Source organism: Mauremys mutica, chromosome 7, assembly GCF_020497125.1.
Source record: "Mauremys mutica isolate MM-2020 ecotype Southern chromosome 7, ASM2049712v1, whole genome shotgun sequence".
NCBI classification, from domain to species: Eukaryota; Metazoa; Chordata; order Testudines; family Geoemydidae; genus Mauremys; species Mauremys mutica.
Window position 1 is genome coordinate 31,681,364 of NC_059078.1, and position 27,891 is coordinate 31,709,254.

General features: G+C 58.0%; 3 protein-coding genes across 4 annotated transcripts; all 3 read right to left on the reverse strand.

The window, feature by feature from the left end:
- Positions 1-452: 452 nt before the first annotated feature.
- LOC123374219 (prospero homeobox protein 1-like) lies at positions 453-18,243 on the reverse strand. Of its 2 annotated transcripts, none has more exons than XM_045023913.1 (6): positions 16,239-18,243; positions 9,326-9,503; positions 4,092-5,094; positions 2,338-2,439; positions 1,617-1,811; positions 453-1,306 (listed from the first exon to the last, which is right to left on the reverse strand). In XM_045023913.1, exons 2-6 carry the CDS (start codon positions 9,337-9,339, stop codon positions 1,121-1,123), a joined length of 1,500 nt encoding a protein of 499 aa, XP_044879848.1. In that variant the 5' UTR covers positions 9,340-9,503; positions 16,239-18,243; the 3' UTR covers positions 453-1,120. The 2 variants fall into 2 exon arrangements, with proteins under 2 accessions (XP_044879848.1, XP_044879847.1); XM_045023912.1 differs by having other exon boundaries at positions 2,338-2,445.
- On the reverse strand, positions 11,531-14,365 carry SAC3D1 (SAC3 domain containing 1). The gene is made up of 3 exons (XM_045023915.1): positions 14,318-14,365; positions 13,423-13,989; positions 11,531-12,664 (listed from the first exon to the last, which is right to left on the reverse strand). Exons 2-3 carry the CDS (start codon positions 13,976-13,978, stop codon positions 12,201-12,203), a joined length of 1,020 nt encoding a protein of 339 aa, XP_044879850.1. The 5' UTR covers positions 13,979-13,989; positions 14,318-14,365; the 3' UTR covers positions 11,531-12,200.
- Positions 18,244-18,431: 188 nt separating the features above from the next.
- On the reverse strand, positions 18,432-27,891 carry SNX15 (sorting nexin 15). The gene is made up of 8 exons (XM_045023914.1): positions 27,702-27,891; positions 26,124-26,159; positions 25,505-25,625; positions 24,949-25,064; positions 24,147-24,414; positions 21,773-21,916; positions 21,212-21,490; positions 18,432-19,086 (listed from the first exon to the last, which is right to left on the reverse strand). The coding sequence occupies exons 1-8, from the start codon at positions 27,798-27,800 to the stop codon at positions 18,986-18,988; spliced, it is 1,164 nt and encodes a 387-aa protein (XP_044879849.1). The 5' UTR covers positions 27,801-27,891; the 3' UTR covers positions 18,432-18,985.

The window sequence follows — 27,891 nt, forward strand, 5'->3', positions numbered from 1 at the left end:
GAGTGTGAAGTCTCAGCAATACATACACTGGGAAGCACAAGCCCCTCTCCCCACCCATCCCTCCCTCCTTCCACAGGCCTCAGACCCCTGGATGTGGGCAAGGGCAGCCACTAACACAAACCACCCGCTGCCAGGGCCGGCTTTAGGCCAATTCCACCAATTCCCCCGAATTGGGCCCCATGCCTCAGAGGGCCCCGTGCCCAGTGAGAATCCCTTCCCTGGCTAGAGGCGCCTTTTTAATTTTTACTCACCTGGCGGCGCTCCGGGTCTTCGGCAGCTCTTCTGAGGTGGGTCCTTCACTTGTTCTGGGTCTTCGGCGGCACGTCCTTCAGTGCCGCCGAAGATCTGAAGCAAGTGAAGGACCCGCTGCCGAAGTGCCGCCGAAGACTCGGCGCACCGCCCGGTGAATACAAGCCCCACGTGGTTTTTTTACGTGTTTTTGGTTTGTTTTGTTTGTCTTCCCTGCCGGGGCCCTGTCGAAACTGTTTGAACTGGGCCCCGCACTTCCTAAAGCTGGCCCTGCCTGCTACTTAGGCTGTGGATGGGCCCCATGTGGGTACTGTTCCGAGCTGTAGATCCCACCCCAAGAAGAAACTTTCACCCGCACCTGGTCTGTGCTCCTGATGCCACCTGCCTCCCTCACTGCTGGGATCCCTCCCGGGCTCCACGCCCCACCCCACACTGCTGAGATCTCTCTTCTGGCCCCACCCGCAGCCTGTACTCCCCACACCACCTCCCCCCCAAATTGCTGGAATCCCTCCTCCATCCCCATCCCCCGCCTGGGCTCCCACAAGCCTGCCGCCACCACGCTGCACCTCCCATGCTGCCACCTCCCTCCCCTACTGCTGGGATCCCTCCCCCATCCTTTCCTGTGCTCCCCACGCTGCCTGCCTCTCCCACTGCTGGGATCCCTCCCTGGCCTGCACTCCCCACACTCTCCCAATGAAACCACCTCTGATATGTGTGGGGAGGATAATTTTGAAACATGGGTGGTGTCAAGGCCACCGCTACCTCAGCCAGCAACTTAGCGACATAGTGGATCACATCAGAAATAAATTACCAGAGCCCTCCTCCCCTGCCCCCCGCCAAGGACCCCAACTCTGGAGCACCCCTCCCCCAGTCACTCATGCACAGTGTCCGGCAGGCTGTGGGGGGATTTGAAGGCATCGGGGATGTCGCACTCCAATTTGCAGATAACCTTGTAGATGGATTTCTTCCAGGAGGGGTCAGCATCACAGCCCTGGGAGATGGCACTAAAGAACTCACGCAGGGTGATCTGGGAGACCTCCAGGAACTTGCTGGGGATCTGGGTGGGGGAAAAAAAGACACAAGGGCATCACCCCATCAGGAATGGTGAAGCTTGGCACAGGAGGGGTTTTATCTGGGCTCTTTTATTCTTCCCCCAAGGTCAGTTTCCTCTTGTCAATTGCTCCCATGCTGCCAAGATCACCCCAGGCCTGCACTCCTCACCTCAGGTGGAATCCCTCCCTAATCCCCACCTTGGCCTGTGCTCCACTTCCCATCCACTTGGCCCACTGATGGGGCTCCTCCCAAATCTCCACCCGGTCTGTGCACCCCACGTTGCCTGCCTCCCTGCTGCCGGGTCCCCTGCCCACCTCGTAGTCATTGGCTTTGTTGTAGTGCTGGTTGAGGACACGTGCCAGCTCCGAGTCCCGGGTGACAGTCAGCGTCTCAGCACTGAGCACCCCATCGCTCAATGCCTGGCGTGAGAACTTCTCCATCTGGATGTAGAAGAACTCCCGGAAGTTGCTGAACCACTTGATGAGCTGGGATGTGATGCAGCGATTGAACTAGGGGGACAGCAAGAGGAGAGAGACATTGCCATCAACACAGCCCTGGGCCTCAGTCCCCCAGTTCACCTTCCCTGCCCTCCAACTCTCTGGGAAAAGGGAGGTCCAATCCCCCTGTGCTGTCTCCTATGACTCTGGGAAAAGGGAGGTCCAATCCCCCCTGTGCTGTCTCCTATGACTCTGGGAAAAGGGAGGTCCAATCCCCCCTGTGCTGTCTCCTATGACTCTGGGAAAAGGGAGGTCCAATCCCCCTGTGCTGTCTCCTATGACTCTGGGAAAAGAGGAGGCTGATTCCTGTTCTGCCCATTCCCTGGCAAGGAGGGGTTGTGATCCCCCTGCCCCCTGCATCTCTCATCACATGATATACCTAAGTGTCTGTTTCTGGCAACAGGGTCAGAGGCGGGGAAGGGGCCAGGGACCCTCCCTCCACAGATGTATGCTGCTAGAGGACCTGCATGGGCCATAATCCATGGGGAGGGTCCATGGTCAAACTGTCCCAGAGTTGGGGAGGTTCTGAGGGACCCACCTTGACATCGGAAAAATAGGTCTTGAGTGTCCCGGAGCTGGGATAGCGAGTGTAGAAGAACATCAGCTTGGCCTTCTTCAAGTGCCCAGGGGTGAGGCCCTCCTGGGAATGACGGGGTTAAGGAGCAACCAGGGGAAGGGCTATAATGGGGGCACCTCAGTCAAAGGCCCTCCAGAGAGCAGACACCTCCCCCCCCCGAAGAAAGCAGTGACCGCTGCCCACAAGCTGAGAATAGAACCCAGGAGAGTCCTGACTCCCAGCCCCTCTTCCCCATTGTACCCCACAAATTTCACCTCTCAATCTCTTATCCCTGCCCCGGCAGCTCAGCTCAGGCAGTCAAGGGAGAGGGGGGTCAGTGGAGGGCAGGTTGTGTGTGTGGGCTGAATATGTGTGGAGCAGTGCGTATGGGGGCTTTCAGGGGAGGGGGCGGCATGGGGGAGGCAGTCAGGGAGGGGCAGTGTGTAGGGTGGGGGATAGTTGAGGGAGGGGGCAGCATGTAGGGCAGGAGGCAGTCAGGAGGGGGGCAGCGTGAATGGCGGGGGACAGCAGGGGGAGGAGGCAGTGTGTAGGGCAGTGTGTATGCTAGAGGGCAGTCAGGGGAGGGGGCAGCGTGTAGGGAGGGAGGAGGTTGAGGGAGGAGGCAGTGTGTAGGGCAGGAGGCAGTTGGGGGAGGGGGCAGTGGGTAGAGCAGGGGACAGCGGGGGAGGGGCAGCATGTAGGGTGGGAGGCAGCGGGGGAGGGGGCAGCGTGTAGGACGGGGGGCAGCGGCAGTGTCTTTGCCAGCCCACTCCCACTAATCCTGAGGATTATTCCCAGCAGGTGCCTAGTGGGTTTCAGGAGGAAGCTGTTTCCGAGCTGGTGCAATCAGCTTAGGGTCCGGCTCAGCCTGGTTAACCATTAAACCTACCCCGGGCCTCAGGGGACTAGCTGTGGGTGGGTGGTGTTGGGGGAGCAGGTGATGCTAACACCTGCCCTGCCAACGCCTCACAGGTGGCAGCAAGATATGAGCAGGTGTGGAGTGGAGCAGGGCAGGGCCATGGGAGGGGGGCTGGCTGAGCTAATGGCAGGGCTGTCAGTGTATAGGGTGTGCGGGAGGTGGGGGGACAGGAGTGTGTGTTCGGGGTGTGGTGTATGCAGCATATGGGCTGGGGGAGGGAGAAGGAAGAGGCTGTGTGGGGATGTCCAGGTCAATATATGTATATGAGGCAGGCGCCAGTATGTGGGAGTTCAGCAGGGGGATGCCTGTGTGTGGGTCTATGGGAAACACTGTGTGCATGGATGGTGAATGTGTGTAGGTTGGTTTGGGGCAGGGTGTGTGTGTGTGGGGGGAGTCAGTAGAGGATAGGTTGTGTGTGGGGGATGAATATGTGTGGGTTAGTTGGGAGCAGGGTTTGGGGGGGCAGTGTGTATGTGTGGGTTGGGGGGCACAGTGTGTGGGTCAGTGTGTGCATGGGGAGTGAATGTGTGTGGGTTAGTTCGGGGCAGTGTGTGGGGGCAGTGAGTGGGGGTCAGACTGTGTGAGTGGGTCAGGATGTGCATGGGGCTGAATGTGTGTGGGTTAGTTTGGGGCAGAGCACGTATAAGGGGGTGAATGTGTGTGGGTTAGTTGTGGGCAGGGTGTGTGCATGGGTCAGTGGGGGACTGTGTGTGTGTGTGTATTAGTTGGGGGCAGGATGTGTGTGGGGGAAGTGAGGGGCAGGGATCAGACCCTCTCCCCACTCTACCCTGAGTCCTGGCTGGCTACTAAAGGATATTGAGGGCTTGTAGAGGGCTGGCTCCAGGCCATGGTGCGTCTCTGTGGCCTGGCTCTTGGGGAGCTGGCGGTCAGTCGGCCCTGCCAGCTGGAAGAGGGCACAGTGCGGCTGCAGCAGGTGGCGTGAGGACAGCTTGGTGCGCAGGCTCACACCCTCCCAGTAGGCCTCTCCCGCTGCTCTGTCCTTGAAGGCCGACAGGTATGGGGGCACAGCCATGGGCTGGGGGAAGGTGCCAGCCACCAGCTCAGGGGGAGCACGGGGCAGGCTCTTCCTCACCACTAGGGGCAGTGCCTCTGTCTGGTCACTTGGGTAACTGCAGGGGGGCTCCTCCGGTGGGGGTTGTTGGCGGGCAAACACCTGCACGACTGTGTCCACCACCTGGGTCATGGCTGCCCCAAGCTCCTCCTTCAGGGCCTCAGCCAGGGTGCCAGGGTGCCTATTCCCTCCCCCAGGACGCCGGGTGCTGGCTCCAACTCTGCCTGGCTCCTGGGACCAGGCTGCCCCCACATTGCTTCCTTCCTCTCGGGCCACCCCGCTGTAGATCTGGCACAGTTTCTCCTGCAGCTGGAACACTTGCTCACGCATCTTCTCCAGCTGCTGCTTGAGCTGGCTCCGCTCCTGGGCCCGGCGGGAGCGGCCGTACCCGGCGCCCCCTTCTTCCAGGTCCCCATCACGGTACGAGCTGCTGATGCTGCACACAATGTTCTCTACCCGGGCCCGCTTGGCCCAGGCAAAGTCCTTGGCACCTTCTGGATCCAGACGCCTCTTCGCCGGGACCTCCCCGTCTCCCTGGGAAGACTCGCCCAAGTCACAGGCCTCTGCCAGCTTGGCCTTCACACTCCTGCGCAGCCATTGGGAAATGAGAGCACTGTCAGGGTAAGGGCCCACCATGTCACCGCAGCCCCTAGGTTGGCTTAGCTGGTAGGTGGGGCCCTCCAACTGCTGCTCCTCTAGCCGCTCCAGCTTGAGATTGGTGCCGGAGAAGGACATCGTTGCTGGGAGTCTGCAAAAAAGATCGGACACATGGGAGTTGGGGAGTCTGTCGTGCACCGTGCTCCCTCCTGCAGCACAGCGCCCCCAGTACCGCTCTGGGGCATTAGGGTCAACATTGAATACAAGGGGAGAGCACCCCCTACTGAGAACCTGCCCCACTCCTTGCAGCACAGCGCCCCCTAGCACCACACTAGGGCAATGGGATCAGCACTGATGGCGAGGGGAGAGCGCCCCCTACTGACTCCCCCAACCTGCTCCTTCTTTGGCTTTTCTCAGTGGATCCTGCTCTGCATTGGGGGGGGGGGGGAGTCTGTCTCAACCCCAACCTAAGCATGGGGCAGAAGCAGGGAAGGGGTTAATACAGCTGGCTTGTGCAGAGATCCCAGCTGGTGGACCTTGGGCTGGCAGATTGGGGGAGGGTACAGGGCCATTTAAGGGCTGTAGGCAGAGGTGCCAGTGGGGCAAAGGTTCCCTCCCACCCCCCAAGCAAACTCTCCCCACCATGGTCCCTGGCCAAAACAAACAGATCCCTTGCTGCTCCCTGAGAAGGCAGCTGGGAGACGCGTGTAGGCCTGATGCAAACCTAACAGCTCCCTGTTCTGCACCACACACAGTGCCCCCAACCCTCCACAACTCCCACATCGCCTGCTGAGATCCCTGTCCCCACATCCACCCAGGCCTGAGCTATGACAGATCTCCTAGTTCCCCCTCTGAGAGAGCCCTGTCCCCCTTCCAGCAGCCCCCCTCCAGCCTCGCCTCTGCTGAGATCCCCTCGCTGCCCTAGGCTGTGGCAGGCCATTCTGCCCCCCATGCCTGGGCTATAACAGCCCCACCTTGACCCCTCCAACCCCTCCGGTTGAGATCCCTGTTCCCCAGTGATCCCCCAGGCCTGGGCTAGGCAGCCCTTGCCTCAGACCCCTCTCCCCAACTCCTACATGGCCAGGAGGCTGCTCCCCATTTTGTTACCCTGACACAAGAGTGCAACTCCCCCTCCCAACCCCCTTGGAACAACTACTAGGAATAGGCTGTGTTGTGGGTAGAAAGCAACAGGCTGCGGCAACGGGCACTAACAACCCCCACAGTGTTGGCTGGAGGGGGTGAGCATGGGGATTCTGGGATCTGTGGCTCTCACGCTGGCTAAACTTTATAGTAAACAGATAACCCCCTGCCTCCCTTCTGCCCCCCCCCCCGCAACCCCCAAACCAGACCCTGCCTCCCTCAGCATCCTCCACCTGTCTCCCCCAAGCCAACCCCTGCATCCTCCCACCCAGACCCTGCTTCCTTTCAGCCCTCCTACATCCTCCACCCAGACCTTCCCTGCTTCCTTGCATTTCCCACCCCAGCTCTCCCCTAACCCCCTGCCTCCAAGCCTCTTCCTGCACCCCCCCCCACAGACCTCCACCCAGACCTTCCGACCCCCCAACCCTGCATCCCCTCTGGCTCCCCCTAATCACCCCCAATCCCTCAGCAACCCTGCTTCATCCCCTGTACCCCACCCCCAGACCTTCCCTGGCCCCAAACCCTGAACATCACCTGACCCAGACTCTGCACCCAACTCCCAGCCTTCCCCTGCTCCCTGCATGCCAACCCTTATATTCCAATTCCAGCTTCTCCTCACCCAGAGCCTGCCTCCCCTCAACTCCCCCACCCTGCTCCTGAACCCCCATGCCCGCTATTCCACCCCTCCCCAGCATCTCTGGGGTGCCCTGGAAATCCCCAGTTGACTCTGCCCCTTTTGCCCATGCTGGCACCAGAAGGCAGGTGCCAGGGGCAGATGGTATTCTGACTCACCGCTTGGCAGGTGCCCACCCTGGGGAGAGCCCCAGCCCCGATCCCTGATGCCAGCTAGTCTCTGCCACACTGATTGACAGAGCCTGGAAGGACCTGGGTCATTCCTCTGGTGACATCACACCACGGGGACACAGCCCCACGTGGGGGGAGGGGAATGCCAGTAGCAGGGGAGGAGCTGAACCATGATTGGGCAGAGGGTTATCCCCTTGTCAATCCTGGGCCAGAGTGGGAGGAGGGACAAGCTGAACCCAGATGCCAAAAGGAAGAGCCAAGTCCTGGAGACCAGAAGAGGGAAGGAAATGCTAGGAAAGAAGTGAACACAGGAACCCACTCCCCTCCCAGAACTGAGGAGAGAACCCAGGTGTCCTGACTCCCAGCCCTCCACTCTAACCCATTGCACCTTGCTCCCCTCCCAGAGCTGGAGGGAGAACCCAGAGTCCTAACTCCAAGCTTCCACCCCTGACTCTGTCCCACCAGAGCCCACTGCACTTCCGGAGCTCAGATAGAACCCAAGAATCCTGACTCCCAGCTGCCCCCATCTCCAGATCCTTGGCTAAGTCAGGTGGCTACAACCCTCACCTCCCAGCTGCCACTCTGGGGTGCTGTAAATCACACCATAAATACAACGGTACTTCCCCTGGGGCAGCTGGCAGCCGGGGCAGCCTCGGAGCAGGAAGGACCTGCCAGAATCCAAGGGGCCACAGAGTGAGTGTGTCTGTGTGTGTAGGGTAAGGGGTCAGGATCAATGAGACCCAGGTGGGGTGGGGGAGAGGGAATCAACAGGGTCTGGGGGGTCCTAGATGGTTGGGATCTGTGGAGTCCCTGGAGGAGGGAAGGGGACAGGGAGAATTGCAGCCTAAAACTGACATTTATGGGGCAGCTGTTCAGACAGACAACCCCCTCCCCTAAACACATGTACCCACTCGCATTCAGACACCCTCCTCATGCACAACCACACCCAGTGCTCACAGGGAGGCGTACCCACGCTGCCTCACATAGGGCCCACTATCAAGCTGCCCCCACTCCCCTCCCTGAATGGGGACAGAACCCAGGCTTCCTGCCTCCCAAGCCCTGCTGTTCCAACTACAAGACATCACTCCCATCCCTGTGGTGGGGACAGAACCCAGGAATCGTGACTCCCATATCTCCAACCCTCAATGCTCCACCCTGCTCCCCTGCCCCCAGGGTCTTTAAGGGTCTCTTTCCCCCCCTCACCCCAGACCTGCTCCCCAGGGCTGGTGTAATGAGCTAACCCTGGGAGAAGCCTTTAGCCAACCCATCAGGAATGCGGGTGGGATTAGTCTGGGCCTGCGGCCGCCACAATAGCCACCCAGCCCCATACGGTGGGTGGCAGGCCAGGGCTTAGGCACAAGTGCTGTGTCTGCTCCTATATTCACGTCTCGATGCGTCCAAAGGATTTGTGCCCCCCCGCACCGCCTGGCCCATTCACTGCCTCCATTCAGCCCTTAATCTCCAGCCCCCACCCCGCGCCTCTTGTTTTCTGCTTGCTGGCATTATCAGGGCCTGTTTTCATGCCCCTTTGACACAGCCAGAGTTCCAGGGACCCACAGGGTCTTTGTACAGAGCTGCATGCCCCAGTGGAGGGAGTTGTTCCCCTGGGGGCAAGGGGGGGGGAAGTCTTGGCTCTTCCCAGTCCCTCTCCTCCCATGGATCTGGGAATAGAAGTCTTGACTCCCAGCAGCCCCGCTGTGATCACTAAACTCCACTCTCCTGCCCATAAGGTCTTTAAGCGTCTAGTCCCCCCACCCACACACCCGCCCTATATCTGCTCCCTGCCTGGGGCAATTCTGGAAGGTGCACAGGGTGGCAAACTCCCTTGCACACTGGCATACAGATCCTCCTGGTTCTCTGTGACCAGTGCCATAGATGGCCCATGGGACCAGAGACCTGCCAGCTCCTTTCACGTGTGAACACACGGTACTCATTGAGCCAGGCACTGACCCACAACGGGAATCCGAACCCTTGTCATGTTGAGTGCTGCAGACCCATGACTGAGATTGGGGCCCCTGTGGTTCTGAGTGCTGCACAATCCCCAGCTGGGGCTGGGGTCCCCTTTGGGTCAGGCACTGCACAGACACAGAGTGAGAGACAGTCTCCTGCCCTGAAGAGTTTGCAGTCATGGCAAAAGGCAGGATTATTCTTCCCATTTATCAGACAGGCAACTTGAGTCACCAAGTGGATGACCACCCATGGAATTGCAGCAGAGCCAGAAACTGAACCCAGCTGTCCTGAGTCCCAGGCCAGCGGCCTAGCCCCTGGAGCACCACCTTAAAGGGAAGATGTGACCCATCTGGATCATTGCGGAACAGAGTCACCTGCTCTGATGATGGCAAAATTCCCCAGACTAATAAAAGCTCCAGATAAGCAGATGCATAAATCTCCTGGGAGAGACAAGCCCCTCATCCATTACCTGAGGATCTGTCACTTACCCTGTCACACACATCGCAGGCAGGAGTTTCCCAGGGGCTGGAAGGTCCCAGCTTATCAGTCCCAGCTGGGCCCCGTGAGAACATGGGCCTCCAGTTCCTCTTGAGAGGCTGCTGCGTGTTTGCCTGAGTTGTTTTAAGATTTAATTGGACACCATAAAGGGGAGGGAGGGAGAGGCACCTTGGAGGGAAATAAACACAGCTCAGATTCTCAGGCTGTCGGATTCTGAGTTATAGACACCCCCCACCCATCCTGGGGATACACAAGGGTGCCTGGGAATGGGACATGGGGTTTTTCCTATCTAAATGGTGCTAGCTAGCTCCAGTCTGGCCCGTGGCTGGCTCAGGAGGCCTGGGAATAGGATACAGCACCTTTCACCTCTAGGGGGCGCTGGCTTCCATCCAGCCCCAGCTGAGGGGGACTGGCTAGCTCAGAGGGGTTGGGAATGGGATATGGGTCCTTTCCTCTTCAGGGGACGTCAGCTTGGATCCAGCCACAGGGCAGGAAATGGAACATGGGGCCTTTCCCCTCTAAGAGGCACCAGCTCCAATCCAGTCCCAGAACAGGAGGCCTGGCTAGCTCAAGGGGGCTTGGGGATAGGATATGGGGCCTTTCCCCTATAGGGGGCCCTAGCTCAGATCTGGCCTTACGGCAGATAGACTGGCTGGTTCAGGGGGGTGGGGAATGGGACACAAGCCTTTCCCCATCCCCATTACGGGGCGGTGGCTCTGATCCAGCTCCAGGGCAGGGGGACTCGCTGGCTCATGGGGGTGGGGAATGGCACAAAGGGCCTTTCCTCTCCAAAGAGAACCGGCTCTGATCTGGCCCCAGGCCAGGGAGACCAGCGGGCTCCAGGGGGTGGGGAGTGGGAAACAGGAAACAGTGGGAAACCCCTTTTCTGGCTGAGCACACCCTCCTCAGATCTCCGGCCTTCGCCTCTCTTGGGGAGGAAACTTGTGATTCTCCTACTCTTGGCCTGGCTGCCGGGCTACAGCTGGGCCCATCGCGGGCCTGCTGGGTTCAAGCACTGGCAGATCTTCCCTCTGGGAGCCTGTTACTAGTGGGTTACAGCCACCCCAAAGAGCCTTTGTCAAACCCAGGTATTGATTACTGAACCACAGGAACAAAGCACAGAGGAAAACATTCTATCCCAACCAAAAGCCTAGGCGCGTGGCTGTGGCTCTCTTTCCTGGCGTCTAACCATGCTTCTGGTGGGCATCCTGGCAGGGCGCACTGCCCCCCACACCTCCACACAAGCAGGCCTCAGGCTTCAGTCTCAAAAACCTGGGTCTCTTTAAACCTTCCCAAGACTTGGGATTCCCACCCCCTTCCCAGAGCTGGGGATAGAACCCAGGAGTCCTGGCTCCCACCCCAGCCCTTCCCCCACTCTAAACTATTAGTCCCTACTCTACTCTCTGAGATCCTCTGGGAAGGACCCGTATGTGTCCCAATCCTCAGACACCACACACACAACCCCCATTCCACACTCAAATTCACACACACACACACCCTGCCTCACAAAGCCCCCACTTGTGAAACCTCACACACAACCCATCCCCCAGCAACACCACATGACTCCCCACATACACACAATGCAACCACACACAATCCCCCTAGACAAACGCAACCCCCCATTTATCCCCAATGATTCATTCACTTCCCCTCATGCACCACCTCACAACACTACACACTCAGCTCCCCTAGACATTAACACAATGCTCCAGCATGGCAGACCGACATCACACAGACAGAGGTGGATTAAGGTTTCGTGGGGCCCTGGGCCAAAGCAAATAGGAGGCCCCTTCCCCACACCTTCCGCCTGTGGTCCCGCCCCTGTTCTGCCTGTGGCCCCACCCACAGCCTCAAACCTTGTGCCTCTTCCCCGTAGCCCAGACCCTGTAAGCTCTGTCTCCCCCCCAACCCATCTCCACCAGGGCCCTGGGACCACAGCAGGAAGTGAGGGCTCCCCCAGGCCTGAGGCCGCAGCAGGGAGCAAGAGCTCCTCCAGTCCTGGGGCTGCAGCCAGGGCCAGGAAGCTGGGGTTTCCCCTGCCCTGCCTGGCACTGCTGCCAGAGAGCTGGGTTGGGATGCAGAGACTCCCCCCGCCCCACCCCAGTGTTTGTCTTCTGGGGGTGGGACTCCCCAATTGGCCGGGGCCCATGGGCCCATTGGCTAATCCACCACTGCACAGACCCACAACCTTTTACAAGTCAACATTTATTGTAAAACAGACTTCTACTACCTCCAGACACCCCAAAATTCCAGTGGCGCTTTGGGCTGTGTCCTACATCTCCCCCTACCTCCCACCTGGGGCAGGGGACACTGGCTGCCATTCCATACAGCTCCCCACCATGTGGATCGGGGACCCCAAACCATCACACCAAAGCTTAGACTCCCACAAACTCCAAGATCTTAGCCAGCTTCCTGAATCGCAAACCCACGGGGCGGGGATGTGTGTGGGGAGGCAAATTATCCAGCACAAGGGGTCAAATTCAGGAAGCCGAGCCCATCAACACACAAAGATCGCCCAGAGCCATCCAGTTGCACTAGGCACAAGTAAGTTACTTCCTTTAGCCCCCTTTTATGCACGGTGAAAATGAGGCAAAGGGAGTGGCTTGGCGGAGGTGACACACAGAGAATCAGTGACCGAGCCACTAAGAGAACCCAGCAGAGTCCTGGCTCCCAGTCTCTTACTCTAAACCTGATTCCTCTTTCATTGCAAGGAGGAGAACCAGGAGCCCTTCCCAGAGCCAGCAATAAAACTCATAAATCCTGACTCCCAATCCAGCCAACTAGACCTCACTCCTCTCCCAGAGGCAGGGACGGGAACTCAGGAGTCCTGGCTCCCATCCTCACCCCCCAAGTCTCTCCAGACCATTAGCTACAGGCATCTTCGATGATCTCCAGCAGGGGGGCCTCCCCTCGTTTACTGTCCACTAGCAGCTGCGAGGGGCCGTGGACCAGAATGCCTGGGTCCTTGAAAGCTGCTCTCTGGAAGACCACGGCTCCATCCAGCACCGTGAGCCCATGATGGTGGCACAGCTCTGCCATCTCCTCAGGGCTGTCCACTGCCAGCAGCCGGGCAAGCCAGGTCAGAGGGCAGCGAGAGTTCCTCGCACTGAAGCCGTGGCTAAAGGTGAGCAGTGCCAGGCGCCGGGCGGGGCCCAGGTGCCGATGGAGGGCGCAAATCGGCAGGTAGGGCAGGGCCTGCACCAGGCGGAAAAACCGTGCCCAGTTGCGCTCCAGGTAAGCCCAGTTGACAGCTAGCGCGGTGCGGAGTTCAGGGGAGGCCCGGACAGGGTCTGGGAGCTGCAGGACCTGGCGCAGGGCTTCCGGGAAGCCTAGGGTGGAAAAGGGGCAAATCAGAGCAGCGCCCCCTGAGCCCCCACTGCTGCTCCTTGCAGCACAGCACCCCCCTGCGGAGCTCCCCACAACTCCCTGCAGCACAGGGCCCCTACTGAGATCTCCCATCCTGCTCCCTGCAGCACAGTGCCCCTCCCTGACTACATTCCCCTCTCCCTGTCATCTGGCTCCCTCTGAGCCCCTTGCACCATTCTCTGCAGTCCAGCACCCCCTACTGAGCCCTCTGTGCCACCCCATGCAGCACAATGCCCTCTTCTGAGCCCGCACTTCTCCCTGCAGCACAGCACCCCCTACTGAGCCCCTGCCCCCTCTCTGCAGCCCAGCGTCACCCACTGATCTACCCACATTGCTCCCTGCAGCACAGTACCTCCTAGCACCGCATTGGGGTCAGCACTGACTGCCAGGGGAGAGTGTCCCCTACTGAGCCCCTGACCCTGGTCTCTGTGGCACAGTGCCCTCTACTGAGCCAACATGCTATTCCCTGCATCACAGTACCCCCTGCTGAGCAACACGTCCCACTCTCTGCAGCACAGCCCCCCCCCCACTGAGCAATGCATGCAGCACAGCGTGCCCTACTGAGCAACTCACTTTGCCCTATGCAGCACATCGCCCCCTCCTACTCCCTGCAGCATAACACACACCTCCCAAGACCTCCCCCGAATTCTACCTGCAGCATAGCGACCCCTACTGACTCCCTCCTGCTTCCTGCAGCACAGCACCCCCTAGTGCTGCTCACCCAGGTTGTAGAGGAGGAAAAGGGCCTGGAAGGCTGGCTCCCTGTGATGACAGCTGTCCCGGTAGCAGCGCCGCAGCCAGCTGAAGCACTCCTGGAGCTGGGTGCGATGGAGGTGGGGGTCGAAGCGGGCAGGAGGTTCCTGGCACAGCTGGTAGCCGGCATGGAGCAGGTAGCCCAGTGATCGCTCCAGCAGGGCCACGCATGGAGCCCCTTGCAGCCGCTGCAGCGTGGCATCCTGGCGCACAGCACGCAACCGGTCGGAGATGAAAGCATGGACCTCAGCTGGGGGCAGGTCAGCTTGCGGCGCCACCTGGCCCAGCAGGTAGCGCACAGTGGCCAGCAGCACTGGGGCAGGGCGCAGCTCCTGGGGCTGGGGCAGCTCCTTGCCAGCAGCTGGACGGGAATACTCCTTCACCACGCGGGCAGGGTCACCCTGCCGCGTCCCCTCCCGCAGCTCCAGCCGGTGCAGGCGGCCCTGGCGCTCCCGCTGCGCCAGCTCACCCAGTGGGCACATCCCAGGGCATGTGCCCACTGGGAACTCATCTGTACCCCCCATTGGCCAGGCACCTGCAGCAGAGACAGAGAGTGAGAGGATCTGGGGGGGGCAGGGGGTTCCCACAGCGTACGGGGCAAGATGAGGAGAATCAGGTCCTCCCCGTGGGGCCTCTGAGGAGGGGCAGGTCTGAGGTAAGGGCCCCTCCTTGTGGGGCCTGGTAGGTGGGTGATCTGAACTATGCCTCTGGTGGGTCCTAGGAGGAGACCTGGGAGTCAGGGCTGTCCCTGTGGGAGAACTGGACCAATCCCAGCAGCCCCCCAATTATATCCTCCTCCCCCCACAGACCTGCCCAATGCTAGGGATAAAATCCAGGAGCCCTGACACACACCCCGTTCTCACCACTAGACCCCACTCTCCTCCCAGCGCTGAGGCTAGAGCCCAGTCGCCCCTCCCCCCAGCCGAGGAGCCTCCCCTGGGTCCCACAATGCCCTACGGCCTCGACCCCCCCCCCGCCTTGCAATTCCCCCACAATGCACTGCGTCTCCCTTGCACAGGCAAACAGCCCATCATCATCATGTGATCTCACCATCCAATCCCAGCTGTGCAGGGCCCGGGGCCGGGAACGCTGCTGGATGGTCCGTTAGAAGGGGGGGGCGGGCGCGCGCTCGGGACACCTGGGTTTCATCCCTGGCTCTGGGAAGGGTCTAGCGGCTTAGAACAGGGCAGCTGTGAGCCAGGACTCCTGGGTTCTATTCCCAGCTCTCCCCTCGGGGCACTGGGAGGGAGTTCTTGTGCCTCAGTTGTTCCCACCCGAGTTGGCAGCTGTGTGCTTTGTTTCCTTGCTGCTTGCAAAGTGCTTTGCAGTGGTGAGCAGGGAAGGGAACTCCTGGATCTCCTGCCCCAGCCATCATGGCAAGGGGACCACATCCCCTCTAGAAGAGGAACCTAAGAAGTACCATGCCAGGGGGCCCATTTAGCCTGGTATCCTAGCTCCCAGAGCAGCCTGGCCCAGCTGCTTGAAAGGCAGGTGAAGGAGCCCTTTGGGAATGACATAAGTGGATCACAAGGGCAGGTTCCTCCTGACCCCAATTAGTCAGGAGCGAGCTCTTGCCCAAAGCCTAGGTGACATTTTAATCTTTGCTCTAGATGTTCTCATTATTCAGATCAACATCCAGTTCTGGTATGAATCCCTCTAACTTGGTTTCAATGAGACCTTGTGGCAATGAGTCCCACAGGCTAACAGTGTGGAGACATTATACGATCAGACTAACACTCCCTCACTGACCAGAATTCACCCACAATTTCAGCCCCCAAGAAAGCCATAAATCCAGGTTGCAGCCACACACCAGGACACTGAAGAACCAGGGAGGTTTCTCTCCATTGACCCACACCCTCCATGGCCCAACTTTCTCAGACACATGGGGGTGGGAAATGTACAGGTAAAATACATTTAACACCAAGAATCAAGACTCCTGGATTCTACTCCTGGCTTTGGGAGGGGACTGGGGACCAGTGGTTAGAATAACAGGGTCAGGACTCCTGGGTTCTAGTCCCAGCTTTGGGAGCTGAGTGTGGTCTAAAGGGGGCTGGGAGTCAGGCTTCCTGGGTTCTTTTTCCAGGTTTGGGAATACAGTGGAATCTAATGGGTTGGGAGGAGGCCAGAGAATCAGGTCTCCTGGGTTTTATTCCCAGCTCTGGGAGCAGGGGTGGGAGGAGGAGACAGGACTCCTGAGTTTTTTTATTCCAATTTTAAGAGAATCCAAAAGACAGCAACTCTCCAGAACTGTCAGCTCTCCCTGGCTCTGAGGAGCCCATCAGAGTAGTTACAAGCTTCAGAAACATTAAAGGATGTACCCTGACAGTACTCTGAAACTGAGGCACAGAGATGGGAAGTGACTTGCCCAAGGTCAGACCCCAAGTCTGTGATAGCACCAGGAATCAAATCCAGGCCCCTGTAGTCCCAGTCCTGGGGCCTTAACCACAAGACCGCATGAAAAGGCTCCATCTAATCCTTCTCTATGGTAGTCACAGTTGAGAGTCAACAGGAGGGGGACTGAACTCAGGCCACAAGAGAAATGCCATTGGCTGGTGGCAGCAGTATTAAGCCCTCATCCATTGTGTGGACCAGGTAAAACATAGAGAATCTGGGCATTACCCAAGCAAGGCTGTGAGAGACAGAAAACCCTAAGGATTCCCCACAACAGTTAAGATTACAAATTAAAAATGCCCCCTGGGGTAAATAATTCACCCTCTTCTCTTCATCTCCCAAAACAAGACATCCCCACCCCCCAACATTTCCCCATCTCTGGGTGAGGCTCACCTGCTTCTCTGAACCAAAAGCTGTTTGATGGGTAGCTAAAAGGATTCAAGATGGAGGGTGGTGTATTTCTAGATTAAGTCCCACCCATAGGCAGGATTTACCTGGGAGGGTGGGGCTGAGAGCTTTATATATAGATGAGAGCCACTAGGCTAGTTCTAGATTGACTGAGGAAGGAGAGTGGAGCTAGTCAGGTGGCCAATCTATATGACCTTGGTGTGTGGGGATACAAAGAGTTCCTGGCATAGGAGGAAATGGTGAAGCCTGGTATGGTGGGAGGAGCAAAGAGGGTACATAAAGGCCCTGGTTTGTGGGAAGTGGAAGGCACACAGAATCCCTGGCATAGGGGAGAGGAGAATGGAGAGCATGCACATATTCTGGCCTGGAGGAAAGGAAAAGGGGGGCACCCAGAGCACTTGGTATGGGGAGAGGGGTGGGGGGGAGTCACCATGAGTCCTCAAAATAGAGGGTTGTGACCCAAAGACCTCTCAATGCCAACTGGCAGAGGGCACAGTGATACATAGGGGCACAGGGATCCCCAGAATTCACCAAAAAGGTCACGCAAGGTCTCTACTAGAAGCCTGTGTCACATTGGTAGCCAAAATAATTGTGAGATGGATGTATGGAAAACGTGAGGAGTTGTGGCTATGCTGAAAATTGTGTTCTCTAGACCTTGTAGTTAAAGGCAGAGCACTCAAAAGCTGTGTGGGAGGCACCTATCTCCCTGGTGGGCCATTGTGTGTGTCCCAGGAGAAGTCTGCCAATGCACCGAGTCCAGTGAAGAGCTTGTGGAGTCTTCAGGAAATTAACAGTAAGAGGGAAATGGGGGTTCAGTCTGGTATTTCTGGGGGTGCAGCAAGATGCCCTGGTATGCCACAATCTGTGAAGACTGGCTGCCAGCAGGCTTGAGCTTATGAAAGGGGGATCTCAGCCATGCTGGCTGAAAAGGCTGGGAAAAGGACTTGGGGCAACGTCTTGTGAGTTAAGTCTAGGCATGCAATGATTTTGTTTTCCCTGTAACCAAGATTGTTTCCAATATTCTTCCTGTCCCTCATTTGAGTCTCTCCCCTCTGCTAATAAAGGTGGCTTGTTTTCACTCTGACTGACTGGCTAACTGCTGGATGTTCAGCGGAGCAGGGAGCCGGAGGTGATTCTTGGAAGTTGCTGTGTGCGGCTCTTGCAGGCATGGCAAAGCTGAGTGTACCCAGTGGGTCAGGGGCTAGGCACTCCAGGGCAACAGGTGTAGGAGCTGGAGGTCAGTGTGTGCTGAGGGCAGACTGGAAGGCCGGGCTTGTGTTGCCAGAGATGGGGGGGGGGGGGCTGCTTCATGACAGGCATAGACAAGACCCCTCTCAGGTGAAGGGCAGGTGGCAGTGAGGTACCTTGCAGCCCTGGCACCCTTGGAAGGCATCCTGAGGGGGGCACACAGGGAGCTGTGGGGGGAACGGAGGGCAAAGAACCCCTGGTGTGTGCAATGCGCTTGGCTGACACAAGCTGAGCCCCTCTCCACTAGTCCCTGTTACCCAAGCAGCCTCATGTCCACACCGGTTTGTTATTGGTAGAAGCCAGCTACAGAATGGCCTGCAAGCCTTGTGGTTATAGATGCTGGGTTGTTGTTGTAGGGTCTCCTGCAATCGCTGCCCTGACTGATTGTGCCTCTATGGGAAAGCTTGAGGGTTAAATCCAGACCCTGCTCTCAGGTGAAAGATTAGAGGGTCCCAGCCCCACAGGATTGATGCAGGGCCCCCTGCTAAGGACAGAGCCCTGGCCACATGCTAGTCTCTGCCAATAGTACCCTGGGGGCTCCAGTGCTGCTGTGAGAATGAGTCAGCAGCTTTCACCCCAGGCCGCTGAGTGAATGGGGGAGGACAGGTGGTGCGAGTCATGCCCACTTGTGGCAGGAAAGCAGGGCCATGGGAGTTCCTCTGTATTCCATTCCCCTTTCCTACTCTAGGTTCCTCCACCCCTCTAATGTGTTGGCCTTGTCACCCACTAGTGCCTGCAACACAGAGGATAAAAGACCTGCTGCTGTCTGAAGGAGGACAGCTCAGCTCATGTGGGAGAAGCCCAGCCCTTTGACCACTACATTCCCATGTTCAAGTCCCAGGACTCTGTGGTCTATACCCAGCTCTGAGAGGGGAGGGGGGCCTACAGGACTAGAGAGGGGAACTGGGAGTCAGGACACCTGGCTTCTATTCTATGCTTTGGGAGGGGAGTGAGGTCTAGAGAACTAGAACAAGAGGAAGCCAGGACTGCTGGATTCGATTTCCAGCTTTGCCACCAGTTTCCTATATGATTTGGGGAAGTCATAGCTCTCTGTACCTCAGTGCCTGCATAGTGGGGGTGCTGACCTCTTCCCTCTTTGGTTGTGGGGGCTCCAGGGCTCATTCACCTTTGCAAAGAGCTGGAGCTTCCTGACTGATTGTTCAAACACACGCCCAGGGGGCAGAAGAAATCACCCACTGTCTGGAGAGGTACTATAGACACATATCTTTAGTAGTGCAGAGATTCCCCCCTTCACCATACAGCCCTGTGTTAAAGCAAACCATGGAGGCTGTATGAGTGGTGTGTTTCTAACCAGGGCCTGTAGTCCTGCTTCTGAGCCCAGAGGGGGCATGAGGGAAGGGCTTTAGCTAAGTCACTGGTATGTGAATGTGTTGGCCCTAGATCCCTCTGGAAAGGCAGTTTGGGGTTCAGATCTCAGCTCAGCCCCATGCCCTGGGAGCAAGGGAGGGGACTTAGATCCTGGCTCATGGCTGGAGATGGGTCAGCTGGACCAGCTCTTCAGCCCGCTGTAGATACTCGGCTGTCTTCTTCTTCACTGCTTCCCGGCGGGTGGGATCAGGGTCTCCTGGGCAGGGAGAGGAGAAATGCAAAAGATGTGCCCATGACTGTAAGCAATGAGCTGGCTCCCCCCTGCAGTGAAACGTATGACACTTAGGCCTCTTCGTCAGCTGCAGAATTAATGCGCGGGGTGTGTGGGGGAGGGGTGGTGTTTGAACTCAAGCTGGCCAGCCCCAGAGGGGGTTTAGGCTAAAACTCAAGTGAGTGAATCTCTCCAGCTGCTAGCACAACAGTGCAGGGTGACTGCAAGCTAGTGCTGCTCGAGGGCAGCTAATCCTTCAGTGCCTTCCCCCAATTCCTCCCCATCCAGGTGCCTGTAAAGGACAGACGGGTTCTCCACCAATTTACTAGAAAAGGATCACAGCCACTCAGCTTGCTGTGGTAATAAGGACTATGGGATGCCCCCCTGAAATCTTAGCACCTCCCAAGAGCGGGGCAGACACATCAACTGCAGCGAGGCTAACACTTCGCATGCAATCACAGCGTTAACACCGCAGGGAAGACCTGCTCTTGGAGAACGGGGGCCAGGAGACATTGTCTCAGCATGCTGCCAGCTGGTCCTAATGGACTGGTGCATGTCTGGGCTGAGGACCAGGGTTTTCAGGACCAAGACCCACACCTCCAAACTCAGTGACATCTTGAGAAAGCAGCTGTGGGTTTGTTCTTTACGCCGGCCTGTTTGGCCACAACAGCCCAGACTAAATGTGGGAGGATCCACACTGCTGTTAGGTAGCCTGAGTTAATTTGCAACCCCCTGGGAAAACAAAAGGCCCCCAGGGATCAAGGAAGGGAAAAGATGGTCAAAAAGCCACAGCAAAATCTGTGTTTAAGCCAGAGAGGAAGTAGCAGCCCTGGCGAAGGGACACAGGATCAATCTCACACCCTGGGTAACCTTAATATTGGATCTTCCTCCCTCCTGACAGCAGGCTGAGGGTGACTGGCTCATTGGCAATACCCAGCTGCAGCTGGGGAGCTCTTTGGGGTAGGGACTGCCTGTTCTGTGTTTGTGCAGCACCTAGCACACTGGGGTCCTGCTCCAGGACTGGGGTGACCAGATGCAGCCTCATTAGCTGTTACGGCTCAGGAGAAGAGAGGGCCACACTGAACTCCGAGGCCTCTCTCTGTCTGGCTGGAATGTGGGAACTTATGAAAACTGACCACTTCCAGAATCGCTAGGAATGGTCAAGGCACCAGCACCCTGCGGAACTGGAGACAATGAGCAAACCCTGATTTTCACTAGAAATCAATTTGCTTGGTGCAGCAGGCAGAGGCTCTCTGGTGCCCTTTGCTGCCGCCTACACACATCACAGGCAGCAGCTCTCCAGAGGGTCATACACTTCATTGCTCATGCAGGCCAAGCTCTCTGTGTTATCCAACTTCTTAAGTGCTAATGGAAGATCGTGGTGAGGGGTCCAGCTGGGGGAGGAGGGGCTGGCTGGGTGTGAGGGGCAGTAAGGGTCCAAGGCCCTGTCCGGGCAGGGGGCTGGACACAGGGGGGGGGCAAACGAGGGGCTGGCCAGCAGTGGGGCAGGGCTGCTGGCTATACAGTTTGTCCTACCTACGCCATGAAGGGTGCAATGCTCTGGTAATAACAGCGCTGGCCCAGGCCAATCCCTGGATCCCCTCTCACATCCCTGCGAGGGAGTGACATGGGGAGGGTTGTTCCACTGCAGCTTGTGAGAGCCGCCCCAAGTCCCTGCTTGGGGTGATTTAGGGGGCACACCCACCCACCCTGCACAGCCAAGCACAGCCTGATGGAATCAAGGCCTGTGACTCGCTCGGGGGGGGGGGGGGGGGAAATCGATGCAGGTACAACACCGCTGACACTAATGGGCAGGGGGCTAATAGCTGCCATGACACAGACATCTCTGGGAGAGTAGGGGAGGGAGCTGGGAGTCAGGACTCATGGGTTTGATGCCAGGCTCTGGGAGAGGAGTGGAGTTCAGTGGTTGAAGCAGGGGGCTGGGGGCCAGGACTCCTGCGTTCTGCTCTGGCTGTGCTGCAGACTTCATGCCATGCCTTGCGGGGGACGTCACTAACCTTCTCTGTGCCTCATTTTCCCCTCTATGCTATGGAGGGTATCGGTTTATCAATGAGGTCAGACCAAGAGGTTCCCCCACCCCTCCAAGTACCTTGCACCCCCTTCAGCAGGATGTCCACCCCATTGCGGTAGCCACAGAGGGCCCCTGCGTAGTCTTTGGCTGCTTCTCTCTTCAAGGCCAGTGTGATCTCCTCCGTGGCCACTGCCAGGTACCCTCCCGGGTCCAGTCCCTGTATTGCCTCCTGCTCCGCAGGCTGAGAGATCTGCAGGTCCCACAGGGCATCAGCCGCCAGCTCAATGTCCTGGCCAGGAAGGAGTTCTGATCCCACGGCCAACGTGGCCCCCTGGGAAGGGCTGGCTGAGCATTGCTCTGAAAGCACAAAGTGTGTGGGTGAGGGAGGCATGTTAGAAGGGAGCGGGGACCCCATGCCGGCTTCATGAGACTGAAACCCTCCATTCCCCTCTCCCACTATGGGGAGCACCAGGCAAGATTCCCATCCCTGCACCCTCCAAGTGGCCTGAGCCTGCCCAGCTCCTAGAGGAGAAAGCCACCATGTCCCACTCCCCTGAGCCAGCCAGTGCCCCCACCCTGGAACTGGATCAGGGCTGGCATCCCCTAGAGATGACCCAGACCAATCTAACCCCCGCCTACCTTCCTTGATGAAAGGGTCAAAGAGGGCCAGGTCCTGGTTAGACAGGGGGCCGCGGAGAGGTGACCCGCTCTCCTTCTCCTCCCCTACTGAGGCAAAGAGCAGATCCAGATCCTCCTCGGATTTAGCAGCCAGTGCGGGGTCCCCTGTGAGCCAGGCACGAAGCACAGGAGAAAGTGTGGGTGTCTGAACTGAACCCCACCCTGAGGAGCCAGCCTGCCTACCCGCCCCACCATCAGCTGAGGGTCTGGCGCTCAAGGCCTAAGTTTCCCCATCTGTACAACTGGGAGAGTCACTGTTTGTCTGTGAGCTCTTTGGGGCAGGGACGGTCTCTCACTGGGTTTGTAGGCGCTAATGTAATACTGCTACTAATGCACCCACCAAAATGGGACCGCAGGCTTGGTTGGGGCCTCTAGATGCTACTGTATGATTAATAATAAAGCACACACCATAATGGGGCCTTTGGGCACTACGATATTACTACTACTAATGTGCATGCTATAACGAGGTGCAAATCTCAGCTGGTTTCTAGGTGCTACTGTAATGCTACTAATAATACACACCCTAATGAGGCCCTGATCTCAGCTAGGGCCTCTGGCTGTGACCATACTACTAATGCACACACTACAATAAGGCCCCAGTATTGGATGGGGCCTGTAGATGTTACCATAATATTACTAATAATGCACACCCGTAATGGGGCCCAGATCACGGCTGGGGGCTCTAGATGCTATTCTACTACTACTGTGTACCTCATAGAGGGATCCCCATCTTGGTCAGGGCCTTTGTGTACCGTACTCTATGGCGTAATACAGCGCCTCTAGGTACCACCATCATCTGATCAGTGCTGCTAAGTGCATCTAGGCTGGGCCAGCTGAAGAGCCTCTGCCTGAGGCAGGATAGAGCTTGGGATCTGACAGTCTTCACTGGCGAACGCTGAAAGTGATGCCTTTCATTATAGGCTCAGGCCCTTGAGCTGCCTCTTCTCCAGTCCCTCCCTGGTGCTGGGCTGTGACTACAGCTCTTTGTTTCCCCGCTCCGGACTTGCCTGCTGTAGCAGCAGAATCCTCCCTCACTCCCCCACCTACAAACCACATGATGCATCATCCCCTGTCTCCCCCTGAATCAGCTGAATGTCATGTGCTCATGGTGCATTGTCCCCTAATCGTGCTCCCTGGCCTGCAGAGAAGAGGAGGCCTGGGATTCTGAAGCGCCTGCTGCCCCGATCAGAGCCACGGATAGTCACTGCCTTTGGAAACCAAACCCTCGGCAAGGGCAACGTCCTTCATGGAGATCAAGGCTGGGATTTGTAAAAGGTGTTAAATGTCAATATCCTCTAGGAGTTGGGGACCTAATTCCCAATTGCAGCCTTCAATCCTCCCTACCAGGGAATGGCTCTTAGCAATGCCGCTTTAAACAGCTGATCACCGGGCTGGTCAGTTTCACATATACTGAGATGCAGCATGGTCCAATAGCTAGGGCACAAGGCTGGGCCTCAGGACTCCTGGGTTCTATTCCCAGCTCTGCCACCGACCTGCTGGGTGACCTTCGACAAGTCTCTTCACCTCTCTGTGCCTCTGTTTCCCACCCTTTGTCTATTTAGGGTATGAGCTCTTCTGGGCCGAGACTGTGTAACACAATGAGCCCCGAGTTCAGCTGGAGCCGGTAGGTGCCACCACAATACTGGTGATAATGCGCACATCATAGTGGGGCTCTAGAACAGAGGGGTCCTCCAGGTACAACCTTAATACTCCTGCTAAAGTGCGCCCCATAATGGGGTCCCTTCATGCTCCCACAATATAAATAGGAGTTGCTCAAATCTCTGCTCTGAAACTCAGCTGGCAAGTTTCCCTTCCTTCTCTCCCTGCCGTAAGCACAAGGTTGGTCTGTTTGGGTAGCCAGGGTCAGGTTTAAATGGTAAAAATGGAGAAAAGGTTCCTGAACGTCACAGATCAACACCACGACATTTAACAGCACAATAATATTTTTGCCCCTCTTTTGTGCCTTTCCTCTGAGGAAGTCAAGGGCTTTGCAGAGAGCAATTAATTAACCCTTCGTAGCCCTGCTGAGAGGCTGGTCAGTATAATTATCCCCATTTTGCAGACTGAGGAAGAGCAGCACAGACAGGGGAAGCAATTTGTCCAAGGTCACACTGGGAATCTGTGGCAGGGTCTGGAACTGAACCCAGAAAACCCAGCTCTTGTCACTCAGTCAGACTCCCAGAGCTGGGGATAGAACCCAAGAGTCCTGACTTCCAGCCCCCTGCTCTAAACCACATGATCCCACTGCCCTCCCAGAGCTGGGGACAGAACCCAGGAGTCCTGACTCCCGGTCGCCCGGCTGTAACCCACAAAATCAATAGCAGGAATCTTGTACCTGTCTCCTCTCCTTCGTCTCCCCTGTTATGCTCCTCCCCCGCTACCCCCACAACTCCCAGGGGCACTGGGCTCTGCGGTTCCGCCTGCTCCCTTCGATGTGGGTGTGGCTCTGGCTCCCCCTCAGGCTCCAGGCTCTGCAGTCCCAGCTCTGCCACAGATCCCCGTGCATCGTCCCCGGCATCTGTGCCCTCCTGTGGTACTGGGATCAGAGGGGGTGGCAGGATGCGTAGGTCACAGGCCTCCAGGGGCCTCTTTACCTCCCCTCCCTGGAGGAAGGAAGCAGCATGGTAAAGGAGGAGCTGGGGACTGGGGTGCTAGTGTGGCCATGGGGGCAGGGATGGGGTATTAGCCTCGTACTTCTCCACTGGCAGCAGACACGTTTTGACATGCACAGCGGGGAAGATGGGTACAAAGGTGGGGAAGTGACCCGCCCAGAACCACACAGCAGGTCAGTGACAGAACTGGGAAGGGAACCCAGGTGTCCACATACCAGCTCCCCCCGTAACCCACCAGACCCCACATCCCTCCCAGAGCTGGGAATACAACCCAGGAATCCTGACTCCCGGCTCCCGCTGTTCTAACGCACTAGATCCAATCAGTCCTGACTATCATCTTTCAGAGGAGTCTCTGCTGTACACTGGGATGGGGAGAATCTCCTCAGCCCAAGCTTTTCAAGGGAAGTGTAGAGCAACTGGGTGGGCCATTGGTGTACTGCCACGTGTGTGAGCAGCCTGATGCATCAGCAATAGACTCTGACCACCCCGGGATCCCTCAGCCCAGACCAGCCCTACCCCACGTACCCTGAAGAACTCCTTGAGCTGGGGGCTGTTGTTCAGTGCAGGAATGTGCACTGTGAACCTCAGCATGGCCTCAGCCGCTTTCCTGCGCTCCTCGATCACCTCGGGCTCAAAGCGGCCTGCAAGACAAAGCTCTTATTAGGATAGGTCCTCCAGCACAACCCCCTCCCCAGACAGACCATCCACTCCACTTCTAACCCTGTGGTACATTCTAGCTCACCCACCCCTGCCACTATCTGGTGGGCATCCCACCTCAATTCACTTCACATGGTATGATCCACTGTGTGCCCCTGTTGTGGAGCACTGTGGGGAGGAAGAAGCTGTGTGGGAGGATGAGGGAGCTACGTGGGGTAGGGGGCTGTGCTGTGGGGATGGGGGAGCTAGGCATGAGAGAGGGAGCTGTGGGCGGGGAGGGAAGGTGGAGGGATTGGGGGAGCAGAGTGCATCTGTATGTGTGTGTGGGGGGAGCTCTCTCTGCCACTGCCCCAGCTCTGGGGGCAACCAGATGAATCAGGCTCCAGGAGCTGCTGTGCCCCCTGGCCCTTGGGAAGCCCCTTACCAAAGACCTGGGCTTTTGGGAAGGTGGGGAACTCCTCCATGCGCCGGAAGAGGTTGCGGTGGATGTAGGACAGGTCCCCATGCAGCTTCTTGAAGTCACTGTATCGTTTCCAGACCGTGATCTGAAGGACACGAGCCCCCCAGGTGCCCCAGTTAACTAGCCACAGATGTGCACTACCCCACAGCTCCCACAGTCCCAGGGACCCTTCCCTTATTCCCCAAACTGCAACCCTTCAACTCAAACCCCCACATATAAATCTATGGACCCATCTCCTTCCAAGATGAACTTTGATGTCAAAACTCCTGGATTTCCCCCAAAGCCCTCCTAATTTTCACCCCCAGACCTTGGTCACTCTGCCCCTGCCTCACAACCTTTGCCATAGGCCTCAAAGCCCCAAGACAAAACCATCCCCCAAAACCCAACTCCACCAGACCTCAAATTTTGGGACTTTGCCCATCACTGCTGAGCAGCTGTGTATGCGGGCTACCCTAGAGTGGAGGACCCCCCCCATAATTCTTTGCTCCCTCTCTTTGAGGACACAGACAGATGGATATGGATTCCTTCCCATCCTTTCTTTGCACCCCTCCCCTGCATGAGCAGATGGGTTTAAGAGAGTCACCTCCTTGACATCCTCCGGGTTCGTCTTCGAAACAAACTATGGAGGGAAGAGACAAGGAGTCAGTAACTTCCGAGCCAGGAGGTGGAGATGGGGAGGTTCAGAGATAACGAAGGGACCAGCAGCCTAGGGGCCAGCAGCCTAGGATGTGGGAAATGTGACAGTCATGGGGTGTGGTGTGGTAGGGATCACTCCCCCAGGACACCCCCAGGGCGTGGGAGTTACCTTTAACCTGGGACATCCCTGGGACATGGTCAATGTGGGACAGGTCTTTGACCTGCGACATGCGCAATGCCTAGGGCTTGTAGCAGGGCCTCCCACCTAGGAAGCCCCTGGGGACCAGGGGCAGTGAGTTATATGGGCCCGTGGTGCCCGGGCTCCAGCAATATTCAGGGCCCGGGGGCCCAGCTCCACCAATGTTTCGGGCTGGGTCTCTCCCCTGCAGCTCCCCGCTGCCTCCGCTTTGCTGGCTCCCGGCATCAACTGTGGCTGCAGAGTCCTAGCAACCCCATCCACTAGTGCCAAGGCAGGCTGACTCTTCCCTTTTCCGGCAGGACCCTCCACCAGCACAACCCCACCCCCCACCCCGCCTGCAGTCACCGCTCCTGCCCCACACTGGGCAAGGGGCAGCCCCACCCTCAGTGAGGGGCGGCAGCAGCAGGGGAGGAGGCGCACACGTGATGGCAGCCCCCCCCCCCGGCACCAACCACAGGGGAGGCGAGGGGGCTTCCTGGACCTGAGAGGGGCCCTAGGAGCATGTATAGTGACAGTGGTGTGAGGTGAGTGTGCTGCTGGGGGGTGGAGAGGAAGGCCCCTCCCACAGAGCTTGCTGCTGCAGGTGGGGAGGGGGCTGGGGGAAGTCCTCCTCTCCGCCCCCAGCCCTGGGGAAGCCTGCCTGCACCCCAAACTCCTCATCCCCAGAGCCTGCACCCCCAGCCAGCGTCCTCACCCCCCCACCCCAACTTTCTGCCCCAGCCCTGAACCCCCTCCTGCATCATGAACCCCTCATCCACACCCCAACCCTCTGCCCTCATCCTGAGCCCCCACCCTAAACCCCTCATCCTCATCCCCATCCCCACCCCCACAGTTTTACATTCTTTTAAAAATATATATACTGGCTTACAAGGCACCGGGGGTGGGGGGTGCTTGGACCAGTTCTGGGCACCACCAAAAATTATACAAACTTGCCACCCCTGCCTGGGGCATGGAAAGCTGTGGCAGGTGCTAGCCACGTCCCACGTGCGGGTCTCACGGGACCCAGGAACACAAGGCTCCCCCTGCAGGAAGCTTCCATCTTAAAGGGGCCACACCCACGACACCCCAAAACGGAGACCCGACAGGGCCCACACGCAGCTCCCCATCTCTTAAAGCGACTACACACAGTGTCCTGCCCCCGGAAAAGTACCAGGGACAAGTCTCGCCACACCCGCGCCCCATAATGCTCCCTCCTTAGGGAGACCAAGTGAGGTGCCCCCCTCTCATGGGGGTATCAGCAGCCCCTGCTGCCCAGCAGGAAGGGCCCTTCGCCTTAAAGGGGCCACGCGCAGCCCCCTGGGGAGGGTCCCAGGAGCTGCCCCTCACCTTGGCTGTCACTTTATACTCGGTGTGGCCCTTGGGGTGGCTCCTCGGCTCTGTGACCGTGTAATGCCGCTGGTACTCATCCTTCACCCTGCAGGCCATCACCCTCCTCCCATTGGGGCTGCGGCCCCTTTAAATCGTCAGCCCGCCCTCTCCCCCAATCAGTAGCCAGCCTCCCAGCAGCAGCGACTGC